Raw genomic sequence first — 21,924 nt, forward strand, 5'->3', positions numbered from 1 at the left:
GAGCAAGCCCTGGTGTTACAGCTCAGCACTTCAATATCTCCTCCTTTCTGCTGTACTAATAAGGCCACAGTGAATAGCTTGGCATATCAAACTTTTGAGTAATCACACAGCCATTTCCTAAGACTTCTTGCCTGTATATTTTTTCTCTTTCTATAATTAGAGCTTTTTGTTGGATAATTTTTGATCCATCTGGCTAGCACTGCAAGTGATAATCATTTTAAGTTGGCCTGCTTGTATATTTGTCTGTTTTGTGTACTTAATACATTTTAAATTTAAAACCCATTAACAATATAAACCGTCTGTAGGACAGACTGTAAATATATCCAATGCATCTAACAACAAATGTGCTGGATATGTTAGAAATTTAGCATAAATATCTATACATATAAGCACTTATGAAGAAATAATGTCATACACCAGTGATCTTCACTGACTTTACTAGAACAATGAAGAACGCTAAGGTATGAACATGTCTTATTATAACAGTATGATGGGGCTGCACTGGTAGGAATTATAGATTGCTATCTTAACAATTTAGCCTAACATTTTTCTTCATTGTCATTGAACAGCTGTATTAAATTCTAATGCCAGGTAGAAAAAAATCACTAAAATATATGATAATAGACTACTGATATATCATGAATATGATAGATTATTTCACTTTAGCTACAAGGTCAGTGTGCACTGGCATGAGGAACTATTCAATAAACAAGCTTTGAAATGAATTTTGTTTTTTAAAAGAAATTTTATTTTCTGTACATTCACATACATGTATATGAGTCTGTGTGCACGCATATGAATGCAGTGCTTATGGGGGCCAGAGAAGCACATCAGATCCCCTGTAGCTGGAATCATATAGCCCATTGTTAGTTTTGTTGTGGGCTCTGGAAAACAAACTCAGGTACTCTGGAAGAGCAGTAAGTGTTCTTAACCACAGTCACATTTCTTCACTCCCTAATAATAATTTCAAATACTTCTATTCATATACCATAATTTTAAAAGCACTTTAGATAGAAGCTATAAATACAAGTTTAATTAAGATTAATGTCATTGTTTTTAACTTATGCAGCTAATGTACATATTCAAAGGGAAAATACAAATATCAACTAAATAAGTTAATGCAAATATTAGTTTAAAAAATAACCATATTCACTATAATCATAAATTGAAATAATCTGTGCTATTAGACCTGGTATATGTAGATGGCCAGAGTTGCGCAGTATGCAAACCGGTCTCCATGGGCAGCACAGACATCTTTGTTCCACGGTTGACATCCAGCAGCCAGCAGTCCCACTTGCCTGACCTGGGACATGGTTGCCTTAAAATCAAATTTGAAGAAATGTCAATTGTTTTCATTATTTGATAAACGTTATAATTTTATCCTCCTTAATAGATGCTTTTATGTACTGAAAATATATTTCTGGTAATATTAATCTCAAATTAATATTTTCGGATGTGTGTAGTTTAAAATACTAAATCGGCTAAAAGTAGGTGGTTTGAGATAGAAGAGATCATACAGTGATGAATGGCATAAAACATGGACCAATGCAGGGCTGATGGGGAATAGAGGGCAAGCAAACATGTTTCTATCCACATGGTTTTAGAACCACTGAAGAAGATCGTGCATGTGGCCAGGTAGACAGAACATCCCAGAGAAACAAAAACACCCTGATTTTCCTGTCATCTGTACCAATTTTCAAATACTGACAATTCAATCAAGGTAGCAAATTCAAATTTGAAATACATTGTGCCAATGTTGGGACAACTGTGCCCTATTTCATTGAGCCTGCTGTTTTTACATTGATTTTTATCCTGGGGACTATGTGTATGCATTTGAAGCATAAATGTCAGATTAGACAGTTGTTGTCAGGGTGCAAAAAAAAAAAAAAAAAAAAAAAAAAACCAAACCAAAACAAAAAAAAAACCTAGAAACTGTATTTGAACATCACTAGTAATGTGACAGGAGGATAAATATTTAGGTAAACCATTTGTTTCTTTTCCATTGCTGTGATACAGTAACCCAAGAAAAGCAACTTAAGAAAGGAAGAGGTTATTGTAGCTTACAGCTCCAGGTTAAAGTATGTTGTAGCTGGGGAGCCACAGAGGCAGGAACTTGAGGGAACCTGTCACATCACATCTACAATGATGGACATACTACTGTTCACCTTGGGTCTCTCTAGTTACACAGCCCAGGTCCCGCCCGTAATTAAGATGGATCTTCCCACATCAGTTAATCAAGAAAATCTCTTACAACCATGCCCCAAGGCCCACCTGCCAGTTGATTTTGGAGTCTGTCAAGTGGATAATGTCAACAACCCTCTGTAATGGGGAACTGCAACACAGAAAATGGTACCCAGGACAGAAACCAAGGATGTGAAATGAAAACCAGCTCTATCCCAGGTATGACCGTGAACTAGAATCCAGCATCAACCTTGGGTGTCTGTTTCTCACAGCTACATATTGATATGTTAATATTATTTCCTGGGATGCACATAACTTACTGTTTTAAAGTGAACTCCTGTATGTTCACCTTTTTCTTTGGATGACTGTGTTTCTTGTGTAACTCACAAAGCAGTGCCTTCTTCATCATAGTGAATTTTTTCCTATGATTTTATTCTAAGGCTTTTTAATTTTTCTATGTAGGACTCCCCTGTAATTCTACATTAATGTTAGGATATATATATATATATATTTTTTTAATTTTTGCAAAAAGCATCATTTAGATTTTGGTAGGGAATACACTGAATTTAAATCCTACACTGTCATCTTAAACACATGAGATGTATTTTTATTTATATCTTTGATTTCTTTAAGCATTGTTTTATTATCTTACTAGAAAAAGTATTTTATGTCTCTGGTTAAGCTATGTATCAGATATTTTATAATTTTGAAGCTATGATAATTGGAAAGGTTGCCCTGATTTGAACTTGCTTCATTTTTCACACCTCAGCTTCTGGGGTGGAGGTGGGGGATTGTCAGAGCAAGTCCTTAAGCCTGTTTGTGGGAAGGTTTCAGATTACTGGTCCGACCCACTTACTAACTGTGAGGCTGTTTATAGTTCATGTTTCTTCAGGGTGTGATGCTGGTTGGTTTTTTATTTCTTTGAAATTATCAGTTCATCTAGTTAATTTGTTTGGGTATTCCTATCTTTAGTACTGTTCAGTTTTGTTTAATTCTCCTGAATCTAGTCCTCTGGGGGGGGGGGTTCTTCCTTCGCCATATCTGATTCATATATCTCTGGAAGATGTAAAGACCCCAATCACCTTTTCTAAACATGCAAAGACAAAAACCTTTCTCCCAAAATAAAATAATTATTCCATAACAGATTATGCTAGTGGAACTGTCTAGGTAGAGGGGCAGATTCCTAATGCTTTTCATAACTTGCTGTTACCTTTAGAAGTGTTTTGCACAAAATAATATTCCTTTATTTGAATGTAGCATAGTTTACTTACCATTCATCTATGAAAGGAACCATTTGTTGTTAAATCCTCATTTGTTTTTATTTTCAAAAAATTAAATAATGTTAATATTTCTTTCTTATATGTAAAATTCAGTAAGCCTTCTGTCTTAAATCATTTTTGCAATCTCAGGAACAGTAGATTACGTTCCTTTATTTATTTATTTATTTATTTATTTATTTATTTATTTATATTTTGGTTTTCTGAGGCAGGGTCTTGTTACCTTGTCCAGAAGGCCCTATAACTTCACTATGTAATAGTGGCTGGTCTCAAATTGCAGCAATTCTCCTGCCTCTGTCTCAAGAAGACTAGGATGATAAGTGTGTACACTATTCTTAACTCTCTTTAAATTTTGGGACTGAATGATCTTTATATACCAGCTATTAAAATAATAAATAGGAAAAAATGAAGATAAAATTTACTTTTTTAAAATTCATAATTTTGGGTGATTTTTTAAAAAAAATCATATATCAGTAAACAAATCAATACCACTGAATAAAAAAAATCTATATTGGATATTCAAATAAATCCTAGTACTTGGAACTTTAAGACTGTTTTTTCAATAGGATCATAAAATGGATGTACTACTATATAGGTTTTATTAGGGAAAATCTGTTACTAAGCAGACAAAATGAAATCCCCAAAAGCCTTTATTCTTTTGTTACCAGCATGAATAATGATTCTACATCATGAAAAATAAAAAAATATCCAACCTAAGGAACACTTTAATGCTATTTTTATGATTTTAAGTGTAAACTGTAAAACGTCACCCTGTAAGACAAGCTTTTCACTGAGAAAGTAGCATGTTTCAGATGGAAGAAGAGATACTCATTAACCTTACTTCCTCCTGTTGCATATGTAGTCTAAGCATGGCTTACTTGAGAAAAACAACCCTTTTGGTCTAGAAATAACACATGCACTTCACTGGTGCAATGGCAAGCATCGGACCTCGCTGAGTAATGCTGATTTGTGGTGGGGTTAGGAAGCAAGCCTTCGTATTGTTACAGCTACATGAGGTTGGCAGTGTTAGTGGCTGACAACAGGGATATTATTTTCATTTTGATAACTTGCGTTCTAAGTTTGTTCTCAACCCCATATACAAAACATGCACATGTGCACACAGACACACCCAGAGATTAAGGAAAAGTTACTCTTTAGTCAGCGATTGAAATGGAACAGAAAACAAGCCATGTAAGTATTTTACATATTAGATTTTTAGAGCTCATCATGTTTACTTTTGAATGTGTAGGCTTATTATGAAATGAGTATAGTTAAAACTTAAGTATAAATTAATGGAATTATAATAACATCAAAAATAAATTATAAGAGTAAAGTTTATATATGTGTATTGATACATTCATGTCATAAATAGTACAAGTGTCAACTTACTGCTCTCAATGTTAAGTTCACATTTCTATGCCAATTTTCAAACTCTACATTTTGAGTTCGTAATTTTTGAATCAAAAATTCATTTTTTAAATTAACATTTAAAGTGGAAGTCATATAGGGTATAGATACATATACACAACCTGGAAAATTAGTTGGATGCTTAGACGTGATAAAAGCCTATATTCTTGTGATGGTTTTCCTCGTTGACTGTGAGTTTTCATCTCATCTGTGCCTGTACACAAACGAAAGAGGCCTGAGCTAGAAGGAGGCATATTCACAAAGGTGATATGGCCAGTTTAAGGGATAAACTAATTTTGTGATTTAAAATACTTCTTCCTTTGGTTTAATTACAAAGGCCTATAGTAATATTAGTGAGTGAAAGGGAAAGAATTTGAACCCTCGCAATCTCTATATGATGCTCCAAAGGGACTTCAAAGAACACATTTTAATAAAAAACATTTTTATTGAAATTAGTCCTATCTTGATTGCCAAATCATACTATCATGTGGACTTCAAAGAGACTCTTTTTTGAAACATGAAGATGAATGTGTTATGTATTGTATTTCATGTGTGCTCACATATGCAAGGGGGCATTGGCATTGTAGTGAGGTGCTTGTGCAGTGGGTAGAGTTTGGAATCTTGCAACTAAAAGTCATAGGCTGAAATTTTCCCATCATTTTTCACTGCAATATACCATTATTGAAGTTCAGAATTCATGATGGTATGCTTTTTACTAAATCACAGCAACTTTTCTTTTCTGAAGTACACTTTACGATTTACTTTATGAGTGATTTTCCTCAGGGGCAGATGGCTACTGGATCCAGAGATGTTTATCATCTTGTTCGACAACAAAGAAAAAAAAAAGACTTTCTGGGGAAAAAAAAAGTCCCCAGAGGCTATGCACTGCTGAACATTTATTAAAAAGAAAAGAGAAGTAAAATAATAAGAAAATGTTTGTGATTGGTTTGATTAGAACAGAATGCCAAGAAGTGAAGACAAGGGGGGAAAAGTTCTGTGTATTTACAGTAGTGTGTGTCCATGAATGGCAATGAGGAGAACCATGCTTAAACCTCACAAATACTCTGGCTTTTTCATTCACAAATTAATGGAAAGAAAATCCTCAGTTGTCTTCTAAATAGTAAGAAACTCTCCATTGAAAAGTAAAATTAAAACTAATTTCTTTTAAGCTAAATCCATTTTGACATGGTACATTTTAAAATATGATTTTATTTTTTAGTATTAAAATGCTAACCTATACTTTTTCAAAATTACAGGCCAAGTTGCCATGGTAACAGTTTGACTCCCTTTGAAACATAATTATAAGCATTTAAAGTTTTTTAAAATTTATCAGATACAATAGTGTGCTCAAGATACCTGTTTTTCCTCTAATAATAGTAACATAATACTAATTATTAACATGCAACTGCCTTGTATTAAATTAAATATTTTTATTTATGGAGAAAGGTTTATAATCGCTGCTAATTTTTAATACATGAGTCACTTACAAAATGGCATTTTATAGTTCAATCTTAAAGACATTCTTAAAATATTACTGTGAGTTATCTAGACAGGTATGATGGGTCAGGCCTATGATCTCAGCTACTCAGAATATGGTGGCAGAAGTGCCACAGGTTCAAGACCAGCCTAGGCAGTTTAATGAGATCCTGTTTCAAAATACAAAATGTAGAGGGCTGAGCATACAGATGAAGGGTAGAACTCATCTAGCATGCAGGAGGCCTTAGGGTTCACTCCCAACTGAAAAAGAAAATTATCTATTGGATAGACAATTGGAATGGGAGGGGAGCTCTTGGTCAATGTATAATTACAGATATCCCTATAAATCATATTCTTTTAAGATTGCTCTCATATCCTCAGAGTTTTGTATTATAGAAATGTCTGCAATGTAAGGGTCGGAGCTTTGCAAGAAGAAGAGCAGGCAAAGGAGAAAACAAACCTGACAGAAAATTATAATTGCAAGATAAAAATATCTTACTCTTTGGAGTCCTTCATACCAATCATCTTGCTCAAACCAATGTGAAACGTAAGTCATCCAAGCCATAGACTGTTTGCACTTTAATCAAGTCAGTCAAGTCAGCTGGTGAACAGTCAGCGCCTAAAGTGACAATAACGTGTTTCAAGCAAACAGGTGACCTCATGTTCAGTACAAGAAGCTAATGCTAGACACACATTTCAACTGGAAAGATTTAATATCTTACAAATACCTGTTGAGAGAAAGCTAAGTCAGAAAACACAGCCTATGTTAAAAAATGAAAACTAAAATGGTTTATGCTGTGAAGTTCCAGAAAAACCTATCAAATATTAGGCCTTAATTTCACCGTCTAGAAAACACCTTAGATTCGATTGGATTCCTAAACAAGCAAGTGATTCATAAAGGTTAAGAGGTTTACAGATTCCAGAACAAACAGGGAGCAGAATACAGCAGTCTTGTATCTCTGTTTGTTTTTATTGCAGTACTTGAGAGATCGATTGCTTTGCAGTTAGTGAACTACTAATCAGGTGGCTGCATCAAGAATTTAAAGATTATGCATCAATTAATACAGTGTTATGATTTAGAGAATGAGAAAAATCATAATTTAACATTTGTGTAGTTTTGTTTGCTTCTGGAAAATAATTAGTGGCTATAATAACACACACACACCACACACACACACACACACACACACACACACGCACACACGCACACACACACGCACACACACGCACACGCGCACGCACACGTGCACGCACGCAGCGTGCATGCGTGTGCGTGTGCGTGTGCGTGTGTGTGTGTGCGTGTGTGTGTGTGTGTGTGTGTGTGGTGTGTGTGTGCGTGTGTGTGCGTGCATGTGCGTGTGTGTGTGTTGTGTTTCTATTTGGGTGCCTTCTCCTTACATAAAATGATAAAGGCAGGTTTTCTCCTGAGGAAAGATGCACACGAGAGTTCAGCATCTCTACTTAGTTGAGAACCGTCTCATCCCTTCAGTGATCTTTATTCTTTAGAAATATTTTCATTAATATCTGCTTGCAACTTCAGATAAAGAGGCATGGCCATAGACTACTTCCACAGTAGCCTCAGGTGCTTTGCACTGTACCTGAATCTGGACCTTGGCTCTTTAGTTCTAGTAGAGGACTGCTTCTGATACGCTCAGAGCTGGAGTCTTAGGCCTTTTCTTGCCTCCTCATTCTCTTTTCTTCCTTATGCTATTTTGACTTGCGATTTCTTACCCGAGTCTTGCCATATGACGTATCTGATACTGAATCTTAGCTGGTACCACCCGATCTAGTGACGACATCTTAGAGACAATGCTTCCTCTCCCGATCCTGGAACCCTACTCAAACCAGGCAAATCGCACCAACTTCAGCTCACTATTTAATGGAGAAACTTCAGATTTTTACCTGGTTATTTCAGTATCAACACATTCAAACCTAGCCAGCTTCTCTCTCTCTCTCTCTTTCTCTCTCTCTCTCTCTCTCTCTCTCTCTCTCTCTCTCTCTCTCTCTCTCTCTCTCTCTCTCTCTCTCCTTTTTCCCTCCTGTTATTGCTCATTTAGACCATTGTCATCATACTCTAGGAAGTGTCCAGAAGCAAAACCCATCAAGCATCTTTTGGTCATTTCATTAATATATCTTCCCTTCCCATTATATTTGTTCAGTAAGTTTTATTTTAGATTTATTTATTTATTATATGTAAGTACACTGTAGCTGTCTTCAGACACTCCAGAAGAGGGCGTCAGATCTTGTTACAGATGGTTATGAGCCACCATGTGGTTGCTGGGATTTGAACTCCAGATCTTCGGAAGAACAGTCAGGTGCTCTTACCCACTGAGCCATCTCACCAGCCCCGTTCAGTAAGTTTTATCAAACATTTACAAAGCCCATTTTAATGTCGTTGCTTTTCAATAAAACCTCTCATGGTGTCTGACACATACCACTGAGATATGCTAATTAGTGCCCTCATTTTGTTGCAATTCCCAAATGTATTAGTGTGCTTCTATGTTGCTGTGATAATCACCATGATCAAAAGCAAGATGGAAGGAAAGGTTCATTTTGCTTACAGGTTATAGAATTATCAGTGAGGAAAGTCTAGCCCGGAACTCCAATCAGAGACGTGGGCAGAACCTGGAGCATAGACACAGAGCAGGACCTGGAGCATAGACACAGAGGATTGCTGCTTTGTAGTTACTCTCCCAGGCGTTCTCAGCTGTTGTGGATTGGTTCTAATATTATTTGTGTTAATTTGGCTCCCAAAAGTACACGGGAACCCGCATGTCTGCCTGGAGGATGCCGAGGGTCCCTGACCCCAGTTGGCTTTAATTGGTGAATGAAGTTGCCAGTGGCCAATGACTGGACAGAGAGACAGAGGTGGGACTTTAGATGTCCTGGGCAAGGGAGCCATGGGAAAAATGAGAATTTAGTACCGTCATGCTGGAGAAGGGGCATTATCAGGCAGGAGACCTAGAGAAGACAGACTAACAATCATGTAAGGGCCAGGGGTGGGGGCGTGGCGGGAAGCAGTCCCAAGGGGACACTTCCTGATTGGGTCTAGGGTAGCAGAGATGGGAATTTAGATTTTAGTAAGTAATAATTCAGTGATATCTGAGGGGGAGTGGTTGGAACGGGGAAGTTTGGGAGTGGCCCAGCCATTGAGCTGCTTAGGGCATATTAAAAATTAGTCTCTGTGTGTGTCTTTCATTCAAGAATACACAACATTGGGGCATTAGCTAGACATGTGAGAATGGGCACATGCGCGCACACAGGGGAGTTTAGAGCAGATTAATTTTACCACTACACTCAGCTACTTTGTTTATACAGCCCAGGTCCATATGTCTAGGAATTGCGCTGTCTACAGTAGTATGGGCCATCCTACATCTATTAGAAATTAAGGAAATGTTCCATAGACATTCCCACTGGCCAAACTGAGGTTCCTGCTTCCCAGGTGACTCTGGCTTGTGTCAAGTTGACAAAAACTAACCAGTACAGTAAATATGTATTGATATTTATCCTAAAGTTCTTGTATGGATTGTATTTTCCTCTCATACCTTTTCTGTGAATAATGAGTTCTTTCACTGTTAAAGACACAGATTAACAATGTTCTTAATTTTTTTCTCATATTGTCAAAGTTCCTCTTCTAGGTGCATTAGCATCTACATATTAAGAAAAATATGTTGATTGCTTGTGTAGATATAAAGTGTAAATTCTTCCAAACCGGAAAAAAAAAAATCATGTCTATTCTTCACTGTATAGATGGAAAATATTGCTAGGTGAATTGACAAACTTTGTGTCTGAGAACTCTGCCATCTACTGGTGGTACCCATGCATAAATGACACATAGTACCAATACATGGAAAAGATAGAAAAGATGAATTCAGAATGAAATGAGATTGCAATCATATAGGAGTTACAATCCATTTTCTTGTACTGAAGTGGCTAACCAAATCACTTACTAAAAGGTTTTAGAGATTAAAAGAAAAACCTAGATTAGGTAAATATGTTTTGTAATCATGTAAAACACCAACTGTGCATTGTATTCATATAAGCCTAGTGTAGTTACTTCTTATACATTGTTTATAAGGTACATAATAGCTATGCCTTCTTTACTGCTATATTTTCTTTTTTATTAATTATTTTGTTCATTTACATTTAAAATGCTACCCCCTTCTGAGTTTGCCCTCCAAAAATCCCTATCCCACCCTCCCACCCCCTTGCCTCTGTGAGGGTGCAGATGCAGATACTGATACATTTTCAAAAGCACTACTTTAGCTCTTTGGATGAGAATGTCCAGTGAAGGCTCACTTCATGTACTTAGTTGTACAGTTGGTAGTGGTGCTGTTTTGGGGGGAGATTTAGGAGGTGTGGCTTAGATGGAGGAACTATGTCACAATAGGTACATTTCAGATTTTATAAACTGGTGCCACCCAGCACTCGGGAGGCAGAGTCAGGCAGATTTCTGAGTTCGAGGCCAGCCTGGTCTACAGAGTGAGTTCCAGGACAGCCAGGGCTACACAGAGAAACCCTGACTCCAAAAACCAAAAAAACAAAAAACAAAAAACAAAAAACAAAAACAAACAAACAAACAAACAAAAACAAAAACAAAACTGGTGCCATTTCCAGTTAGCATTCTGCTTTTTGTTTGCCATTGAAGATAGGATCTTTTGGCTTTTTGTTTCAACTACACATCTACCTGTACCTGCTCCCGTACTGTACTGTGCCTATTGTATGGCCTTTAACCCTTGGGAAACATGAACCTAAATTAATTCTTCTCTCTGTAAGCTGCCTTAGTTAGGATATTTTATTATAGCAACAGAAGTCACTAGTACAGCTACTTAATGTTTTTTAAAGATTTATTTTTGTTTTAATTGTGTGCATGTGTGTGTATGTCTGTGAGTATGTTGACATTAGTGGGGTGCCTTCAGAGGCAGAAGAGGGCATTGGGTATCCCAGAACTGGAGTTGGAGGTGGTTGTGAGGTTCACAATATGAGTACTGAGAACTGAACATGGGTCCATTGCAGAAACAAGTGTTTTCAACTACAGCCCTATAATTTAACCTTATTTCCAATATTAAAGGCAAAATATTTGCTGTCATGTTATACCAGACTACATCTTAAAATGTATTTCTCGGTCATATCCTATGTATTTTCATTTTACCTCATTTAATATCAGAATTAAAGCTGGGTTTCTCTCTTACACCTTTCTGAGGGGCAGAGTTGAAACCCTTGGTTGACCTCCAAGAAAATTCATGTCAAAGTCAATCAATGGGAAGTCATAGTGAGATCTTTTCCATGTATTTACACCTCAGAATCAATGTCTATCTGTATAAATATCATATATTTGTTGACCACACATGTCATCAGTTCACATTGGAAGAATATTGCGCATATTACACATAAAAAAGTGATAAAAATCAAATACTAACTGATAGCATTTAAAATAAATGTTAGCTCCTAAAATAAATTTAAAAAATAAAGTAAAGTATTTTTTAAGGCTAAATACTTACTGTGGGCATAAAACCTTCAAATCTTAATATTAAATTAAAGTCTTAATATTAATCCTTGGTTTTCATATATTTCTCTTTGCATCTTAACGTGTTTATAACTTCACAGGCTCCACATCCCTTGCTGTTGCCATGCATCCTCACTTGCTTTGCCCAGTGATGGATGGGCAACAGTCACATCTTTGTTTCCATAGCAATCCATGACTGAAGGGCTTTATATCTTTGTGTTTCTCAAATCATCATGCAAGAACATTCTAGAGCAGTATTTCTCAACCTTCCTAATGATGTAACCCTTTAATATAGTTCCTCAAGTTATGGTAACCCCCCACCCACCATAAAATTACTTTTCTTGCTACTTCATAATTGTGACTTTGTTACCATTATGAATTGTATTGTAAATATCTGATATGCAGGACATTTGATATGCAGTTCCTATGAAAGGGTCATCAAGACCCACTGGTTGAGAATCATTGTTCTATGGCTATTCCCCTACTCTAAGAAGGATGATCAAGAAAAGCAACATTCTGCTCATTTTCCAACGTTTGGCCTATACCATTGCTGCTCTGATTCTACATTTGGATTTATCAGTCCCATTTTACTTGATATCTCAGACCCAGGTATTGACTATGATTCTGAAATACTGCTATTTTCTGCCTATCCCTTTTACAACACTAACCTTCTTTCCTCCACACTATATTTTTCTCCCATGCTGTAATAAAAGGAAAATTAATTCCTAAATGTAAAATGTGAAGTACAGTATGAGATTGGAATACCTGGAAGCACCAGGTTGAGTTTGCATTTGTGTTCACAACCTTTCCAACAAGCTTCAACTAAGAGCCTTGGAGAAAGGCTGGGGGGAGAATCTGGGAGAATCCTTCAGTGGCACTGATGTGTGGGGTCCAAACAAAGCCCTGTAACACTGTACACTTTCCTAAATTCTCCCCTTTGATTAAAAGGCAGTCCTTCAGCTTGCTAGAGAGAAGAGAGAAACGAACACCCACATTTCTAAACTCCCTCTCCTGTTTTTTTTTTTTCCCCCTTCAGGAAAACAACTTGGGCCTTATTCTTTATCAAAATAAAACTTATGTTTGTCACTGCTGGACAAATGGTAAAAAAAGCTCTCCTTCCAAGTACCAGGCTGACACACAAGGGGTATGGGCCTGGGTGCAGAGGAAGAACCTCACCAATCTGCCCAAAGAGCTCAGACTGGGAGTTGAACACTGTATTATACTCCCTCATTGAGATAACACACTAATTATATTGATGTGTTGTTAATGAATTGTCTTGATGCTGTGACATCATTTGCACAAATAACTAGAATTTTGTCTTCATTTAAAAATATTTATGGAATGTTTAGTTATCTAGTTCTCAGAAGTTTAATTGTAATTTTAACTGAATGATCATCTCTTAAAATTTCAGCAAAATTTTATTAGACTATTTAAGTCATCTGAGTCTACAACTGTTGAAAACAAGCACACAAAAATAACATGATACTTGCATCTTGGTAATAACATACTAATGCTAACAACTCTAAAATATTAAGCATGCATTGTGATATGCTGTACACTTGACACTTTTGGCTCCTATACTATATAATGAAGTTCCAAGAGCTATTTTATATGACTTCATTTTTTCAAGGAAATCCATCTTGAATTCCTAATAAATACACTATACTTATAAGAAATGTGAGTGCATTCTATCAAAATTCTAAGAAAAAACATTTTAGTTTCTATGAAAGGCAGTTTGATTCAGCAGAAAAGTATAACAAGCTATTTTACTTTTTATTAAGGGCATACTTTCCTACCTATAACACGCCCTTGCCTTCACTGTTTCATAAAATTCAAAGTAAAGAAATTGAAAAGGTTCCCAGTAAATTATTTTTTTTTAGAATGCTTTAGGTGTGCCCAAATGCAGCTTGAGGCCCATGAGCATGCCTGCATAGCCACGAATGTGGCTTAACACATTTGTAGAAGGCAACACCATGTTACTATGTCAAAAGTTTGGATACCTCTGAAGATGCGTTTACTATTAGAGAAAATAATTTTAAAGATAAAAGAAAATGTATCACTATATACTAAATATATACTCACTTCTATAATGAATACCACAGTGCCTATCATGAAAGAGAATTCCATGTCACCTCACCCTTTATCTGCCCCAGAGACTTAACCCTGTCTTAGGAGGCTCTAGCAAATATCTTGGCTTATCAAGTTGAAGGTTATGGCCAAAGCATGATAGAACAACAAACTGGAAGAAATCTGAACCTTTGAACACCCACACTTCCTACTCCCACCATTTTTTTTTAATATAATGGAAATTTTCGTTTGCCTTTTGTTCAATCTGTTATTATTTTGCATTTTTGTTGTTACGTGGTAAGCAATTTAGGATTTTACTTGATTGGGGTTAAACCCACTCCCTATTCATCCCAGCTAGCTCTTTCTCCTGTGTGTCCTGTCTATCCACCTCTCTGTAAAGAACACACCTAGCAAACAGACCTCCACTTATACATGCACCCTTCCCTGAACAACATGTTTCCTTTTCCATTGTAAACAATAAAACTTGTACAAATTATATCGCAAAAATATTATCTTCATGTCTGAGTAGGATAGCCGAAAGGCTGATCTGGCTTGAACTGGTTTTGGGTGCACAGAGAGTAAAGTAAACCTCAAGTGAGTTTTTGGGAGAATTCCCCTATTTATTATACTATATTCATGCATAATTGATGGTATATTTGATTGAGATTAGATGCATTTTGGGAAGGGACAGGTGTAGTAGAGAAATAATCACATGATTTAACCTAATCAACTAGAACATAGGACTATGAGTAACCAAACTCCTCTTCTTGAACCCCATAAAAGAAAGCCTCAAACAATACTTTAAGCCACTGGGTATCTTCATTCATGTGGCCCTCTGCTCTCTCGCAGTGTAATTTGACTTTTCTATTCCCTTTTCCCTGAATAATTTCCCTGTTGCATTTAGAAATTTGTGTAAATCTTTATTTCTATTATTTGTATAAGAAACCAAGAATCTAGGAAAACTGGGTCCAGGACATGAGCCATAATTTTAAAAACCTCATTTAGGTTCTGACAGCACATAACTTTTTTTTTTTAAAAAAAAATATTTTTTGATGTGGAAATAGTCATCAATAATGTCAGTTATATATAGTCTCCTATATTGTTTTTAACTTCTGTGTTCATCACACTATGGATACATTATTACAAAAATTCAGGCATTGTTTTCTTTAATAACACAGTAAAGTTTCTTCCACAGCATATTGTACTTGGCCATGTGTTTATCTCGAACAGAACAAAGAATGTTTACAGTAAAACAATATGGGAATCGCTAGGTCTTCCCTCTACCATCTTGTCTCACTTCACCCCTTCAGTAAATAGAAAGCATATATAATGGCTAAGCTCTGGGGAGGATTCCTGAGGATACCAAGCAGAGAGGAAACAAAGTCCTACTTTGGGAAATTTATAGCACAAAAGCTAGATCCACAGCAGACACTGTGCTTTCCCTAGTCAACAACCAATAACCGCTGACAGTTATATATTCCCTTTCCAACAGAGTCCCAAATGATTTTGGTTATAAATGGAACTAAATCAATCTTAGAAAGACAGACTTTTTAATCATTTCCCAAAGAGCAATGTTGACTAAATTAAATCAGTTGTAAATCTATCCTTAATGGGCAATTTACAGATGGAATACGCACATCTAATCCTGCTTCTGGTGATGAATTTTAAGGGGAAACCTGTGGTGCTGTTCTCCCACTCTTTTAGCTTGACTGATGATTCAAAGCAAACTATTGTATACAACAGATACATAGGCCAAAAAACCTACAGGCTTGATGCAATTCTAACACTCTTGGGACATACTATTTTCTTCTGTCTAGCTGTATAAGAGTGATGTTTTAGTCAATAGTTTTGTTATTTATGTGTACTTGAATTTATTTCTAATGACAAAAACACATGTATGTACGTATGTAAGAACAGCTATTTCAAGAGAATGGACTGGATATTCAAATAGAAAGAGGGACAAGTAGCTTAATGTTCTTTAGGTAGTCAAGAAGGCTATGTGAAAGAGATGTTTACATTTTCAGATAAACATTCTTTTCCTATATCTGTGATTTACTGACACAAATAGAAAAGAGTACCCTGTGAGAATAGACAAACAGATGAGGCTAAGATGATGACAAATTCTGTAGCTCGTGACATAGAATTTGGACTGTAGTTCATGTGTGATGGGAAGTCTGTGAAGCATTTTAAGCATAGTGACTATGATGTCAGGTTTGGTAGTTGATAAACATCATCCTAATACAAGGTAGATGGGGAACAGAACAGCTAAACATGAGCTAGGTGGAAAATGATGAGGTCCAAAACTAATAAGCTAAGGGAAGATGAGGGATGGGGAAGACTGAAGGAGGTTTCTATACATCTGTCATTTAGCAAGGATATCATATATAGGATAGAGCTTCATTAAGACAGTGTATCAGTTTCTGCAGAGTGTTCCCGAGAAAATCAATTCATAAGCAAGGTTTATTACATTTCCAGTGAATGGTTGGCCCTGTCGCCCTTTCAAAGCAACACAGGAGGACAGAATCAGGCTAAACAAAACAATGTACCCCATGAACATGAGACAAGATAGGAAGAGGGGCTTGGGGTCCCATTGTTCCCTCCAATCATGACCTTAGCAATCTGAAGATGTTGCTGTGTCTCAGCAGTGCCCCGTTGCTGACAGAGTCTCCCCCATCTCAGACCTTTGGGGAGGCAACTAAGCTCCTGCCTATAGCAGATACATTGACTGTAGATGGTAGATAGAATATTAGATGGCAATGGCTAGAACTAATTCAGAAATGGAGGCTTAGACCCAAAGCCTGGAGAGCAATTAGAGATAAACATTTCGTGTATAATTTTTAATGACTCCAATGGCTAAAGAATAAAAAGAAGAAACAATAAAAAAAGATGGAAAGTTGAATGAAAGAACTGACCAAAGGAATTAAAACATTGAAAAATTAATATGCTTCACAGATGAACGTTTCAAGAGGCCTCATATTTCCAAGGGATGAAGTGAGAGTATAATTTAAAGCAACTGCCTTATTCCAGAGATTAAGAGGTAGGCGGCTGTATGGTTGCTATTGCCTGTAATCCCTGGTCTAGGGATGCTCAAGCATAAGGTCTTCTATTATTTCTGGGATCTATAGTGAGTTTGAGGGTAAACAAACTCTTTCATTGCAAATTTAGTTACATGGGATGTCAACATGAATTGATTTTTTTATTGCCAACAATTAAAATAAACTTCACTTGTAATTATAGTATTATGAGTAAAAACACACAAAAATAGTATCACATCAGACACAATAATATCTCAGGACTATATTATCATCTAAGAAGCATTCTCGCTAAAGGTAAGTAATAAAATTGATATAACAGCTGCCTTTTGAAAGGTAATACATCTGAAATGCACCAGTGAAAGAGAATGCTGATTAAAAATTCAAAGCCTTAATCCCAGAAAGAATGTATAAATGTAACTATTACTAACTCATTTTATGTCCTCAACTTCGAAAGAATAGGCATAATTATTATTATTATTATTATTATTATTATTATTATTATTATTATTATTACTGCTACTACTACTATTATAATAATGAGGCTGGAGGATGACTCAGTGAGTAAAACACTCACCAGGCAAGTGTGCAGGCTCAGATCCCTAGATCCCATGTGAAGCTGAGCACAGCACCATGTCCTATAATCTCAGTGCTACTACAGAAGATGAGAGGAAGAGACCGGAGAATCCCAGAAGCTCCTATGTCAAGCCGCCTGCTCTATGCAGCCTTTAACAGCAAATGGAGGTCCTGCTTCAGGCCTGACCTCTACATGTGCTTCATGGCATGGGTCCTCCCTCACACATGAATTAGTATATACACACACACATACAAACACACACACACACACACACACACACACACACACACACACACAATTTCAATGTATCCAGTAGTATGCCGTCTGTTTTTTTCATAGCCTTCTGAACTTATAAATATATTTTAAGTGTTGTATGCAATTGGAGAAAATTTATGTTGGAATCATTATTCACTTATACAGAATTTAAAACCCCTAGCTGTAGCTGGCCCTGGTGGTGGAGGATTATAATCCCAGATACTTGGGTAAGTTTAGGCATAGGAATCTCAAGTTTGAGGACTGCCTTAGGTTACAGAACAGTTTCAAGCTGGCCCAGGTGATTCGTGAGAGTCTACCACAAAATAAAAAAGTCAAAAAGAGCTAGTGTATTACAAAGGTCGTATGTTTGTCTGTCTGTCACGTGTGAAGCCACAGGTTCAATGACTAAGGCTGGAACAAATTAAAACAAGTGGGAAAGAAAAGAAATCAGATATAAAATCTGAGCTAAGTAACCATGCATTTAACTGAGGAACTGTTGTGATGTCATTGTTTTGTAGAGTAAATATCATTCAGCTATGAAGGAAAATATCACAAAATAATCTTATAAGTACAACAACAATTTAGAAAAATGCCTGTGTTTTCTTTTCTTTATTTGTTTTTTTGTTTGTTTTTTTGTTTTGTTTTGTTTTTCGAGACAGGGTTTCTCTGTGTAGTTCTGGCTGTCTTGGAACTCACTCTGTAGACCAGGCTGGCCTCAAACTCAGAAATCCGCCTGGCTCTGCCTCCCAAGTGCTGGGATTACAGGCATGGGCCACCACTGCCCAGCTCTGTGTTTTCTTGATACAAGTATTTAAACTAAAATGCTAGGCTTTTGGATATTGAGTAAAATAAAGATCTGAAATATGAAGGTGTTGTAATGTTTTAAATATGTTAAGCAGAAAAACATATGATTATGAAGATAACAGTAAAGACAGCAAAGTTTAAAAGAAGACAAATGGAACAGTTAGCTATAAAAGGTCAGAAATTAGGCTTTGTTTCCTCAGATAATGGGATTCAGGAAAAGAATATAACAATTTATAATAATTTATAATTTAATATATAATCATTAGATAAGCATTTTTCTTTCTAGGTAGAAACTGATGCAGTCTGTTAAGAAAATTTTGATTCAAAGTTACTTTGTAATTTAAAACACAAATATGAGTATATAAATTGTTTGAAAAAATTATGTTAACATGTGCCATTAAGTTTATGTAGACACTTCAATAAAGTATATTAATATGCAAAGAATTATTATAAGTAAATTTATTTAGAAAGAGTCTGCAGATAACTTAAGTAGCATATTATTGAAATAATTATATCTATGTATAGAAATGTGCACAAATATTAAAAATTAAATACTGATCACAAAATAGTAGGCTATTTCTGATTGATAAAATTTGGTAGAATATAATATTCTTTCAGCTATTTATAATTTTATTGATCACTTTTCAAATGATCATTGACAAATAAATATATACTACTTAGGCCAAGAAAATTCACTCAATAAAACTAATTAAATTACTATTTTCTATGGCTTTTATTTTTATAAAATGTGAGAATAAAATGAACAAAATTAACAAGTGTTTTATGTATATGTGCGCACACACACACACACATACACATATATATATAGCAATTAGGCATGATTAGTCAAAGAAATCAATCAATATATATATATAATATATATATATAAGAAAGTTCATATATAATATATATAATTAGATTGTTTCTGGGTTTTTTTTGTTTTTCAAGATGATTTCTGATATAGAAAAATAGCACATAGCAGTGTTTACAATATGAATGCAAATAGATCCATGAAAATAATTAACATTTTGCTACTGTTTGGTGAAACATTTGAAAATTACTGAAAATTAGAAGTACTAATTCCAATCATCCTTTGGCTCACAAATATAAAATCTTCTTGTTTGTAGGATTTATAATTCCAAATAACTATTATCCTTGTGGTGATATTTTATTAAACATAAAGTGGATTTTACAATTATCTAAATCAGTTAATCACCATATGCATTTCTCAGGTGACTGACAGCACAGTTAAGTTAGAAACTGACTACAAATGAAGTTATTGGCTCAGATGTTTAAGTCTGGTGAGTCAGCACTGGGACTGGGATATGTCAGCATTCCCTCACATGATTCATATGTGTAACAAAGCTAGAGATTTATTGACCAAGGTCGGCAGTACAGGCAAGTTATCAGAAAAGTTCCATCTAGTATCTTTTAAGAACAAGGAATAATCTCTTACATTCTTGGACGTATGATTTAGATGCTCTGACACAACATTTTGTGCGAGCATTCTCAGTGTGTGCCAATCCGTGATGTTCTTAAAAGCTTAGATGATAAAAATAGGTTGCAATAAGTGTAGCATTAGCCTACTTTGAAATCCTGGATTAGGTGGTGAGTAGAAAAGAGTAAGGTTATTAAATGGCTTTGGTTTGGGCTCACAAAGTAACCACTTAGAATAACCCGTGTAAATTTCAATGGGATCAGCAAAACCCAGGAGGTGTGTGAGGTCTAATACTTGGTTTGAACCAGAAAAGCAAGAAACCAATTCAAAGAGGTAGAGATGTGAATAAGTTATTTTCAACCTACATCTAAATATTTTTTAACGTGAATATGCAAGTATGTGTTTATATGTATGGAGCTGCACACATGTGTATGTATGTGGATACCAGAGGACAGCCTTGGTGGTCATCTTCAGGACTGTGGTATATCTCCTCTGAGATAAAGTCTCTCATTATCATCAAGTTTCCCAACTAGGCTAGAGTTCAGAAGGACAGTGAGTCTCAGAGGTCCTCCTGTCACTTGAGCCTAAGATTTTTTTTTTTTTAAACAATCAAACAAACAAATAAAAAAACACCACAAGGTATCTGGGTAACTTGTTAAGAAATTCTGATTTAAAAATATGCTGATCTATTGTCTATTAAGTTCTCAGGAAAGGTAAGGCAGCTGATGGAAAGTTTAGTAAGAGGGTTATAGAGCCTGTTTAGGACCAAGGCTTGCAAGTGACAAGCCTAGACTTTAAACACATCCCACTTTAAAATAGGAACCAAGGACATATGGGGTTGAAGGTCCAAGTTGCAAGCACAAAAGACTTTGAGGCAAAACTGTGTATTCATTCACAAGTTATGATAATTGTAGAAAGAAGTTTTTGACTAGTGTCTTAGGTAAAAAGTCTTAGAAGATGAGATCAAATACATCATATATTGTTTGTTAGATACAACTCTTATTTTTTTCCAATGTAATAAGTAATTTAAACCTTAAGTATTCAAAATACTTGAATTAGTACTGGAGTCATTACAATGAGGAAGAAAACAATGTCGAGAGTACTCTTTGCCACTCTTGAGAGGGTCTGAAGGGTGCTAGAGGTTCTGAGCCTGAGCAGTTCCTTTTTATTATTAGATACTTTCTTTATTTACATTTCAAATGTTATCCCCTTTCCTGATTTCCCCTCCCCAAAGCTCCTATCCCATTCCCCCTCCCCCTGCTCACCAACCCACCCACTTCCACTTCCTGGCACTTCTAGGGCAAGTTTCCATATCTAATTTTGAGAGCCAATCTGAATGCCTTTTCTCCTCATCCTTAGAATACCTGGGCTCTACAGATCCTTGCATCTTTGATTCTGAAATGATTCCTTCACTTACTTTGCCATATTTCCATCCTTAAAAAGTATACTACATAGAAGGGTGGGGTGTTTTATGCCTCTGAACCCAACATACCAGAAGCTCATGCCAGAGGATTGCTATGAATTTCAGGTCAGCCTGGGCGCCAGAGTGAGCTGCAGGTCTTGCTCACTGCCAGTGTGAGGTTCTACCTCAAAACAAAACACTGCATAATTACACTTATCATTGAGATTTACTCGAGTATATATATTGAGATGCAGAGAATTAAATGTAAACTGCTATTAAGCAACTACACAAGCAGATATTTGTATAAGAAAATAAAAGCTATTTTATACCACATTAAGCATGAGTAGTCTATGTAATATAATTTTTTCTACTTCCCAATTACACCTTTTCTGCATGTATAGTATGACATGTTCCTTATTATACATGACATTCCAGGAAAACTAACAATGTTCATAACTTAAGGTGTCAAGAATGTGAAAGAGGTAAACAGTAAGCTGAAGGA

At 35.8% G+C, this 21,924-nt stretch overlaps 1 protein-coding gene across 4 annotated transcripts in view; it reads right to left on the bottom strand.

Moving 5' to 3' along the window:
* Wdr17 (WD repeat domain 17) overlaps positions 1 to 21,924 on the bottom strand; it is an 85,318-nt gene that overhangs the window by 59,664 nt on the left and 3,730 nt on the right. For 2 of the 4 annotated variants that reach the window (XM_029531889.1, XM_029531886.1), the window contains exons 2-3: positions 6,841 to 6,960; positions 1,190 to 1,318 (exon numbers count right to left, since the gene is read on the bottom strand). In XM_029531889.1, the coding sequence (XP_029387749.1) occupies positions 1,190 to 1,274 (85 nt within the window). In that variant the 5' untranslated portion in view covers positions 1,275 to 1,318; positions 6,841 to 6,960. The remainder of the gene's footprint in view (positions 1 to 1,189; positions 1,319 to 6,840; positions 6,961 to 21,924) is intronic. The other 2 variants (XM_029531888.1, XM_029531887.1) reach the window with 1 other exon arrangement.

The sequence above is a fragment of the Mus pahari genome, chromosome 19 (genome assembly GCF_900095145.1).
Source record: "Mus pahari chromosome 19, PAHARI_EIJ_v1.1, whole genome shotgun sequence".
Lineage (NCBI taxonomy): Eukaryota > Metazoa > Chordata > Mammalia > Rodentia > Muridae > Mus > Mus pahari.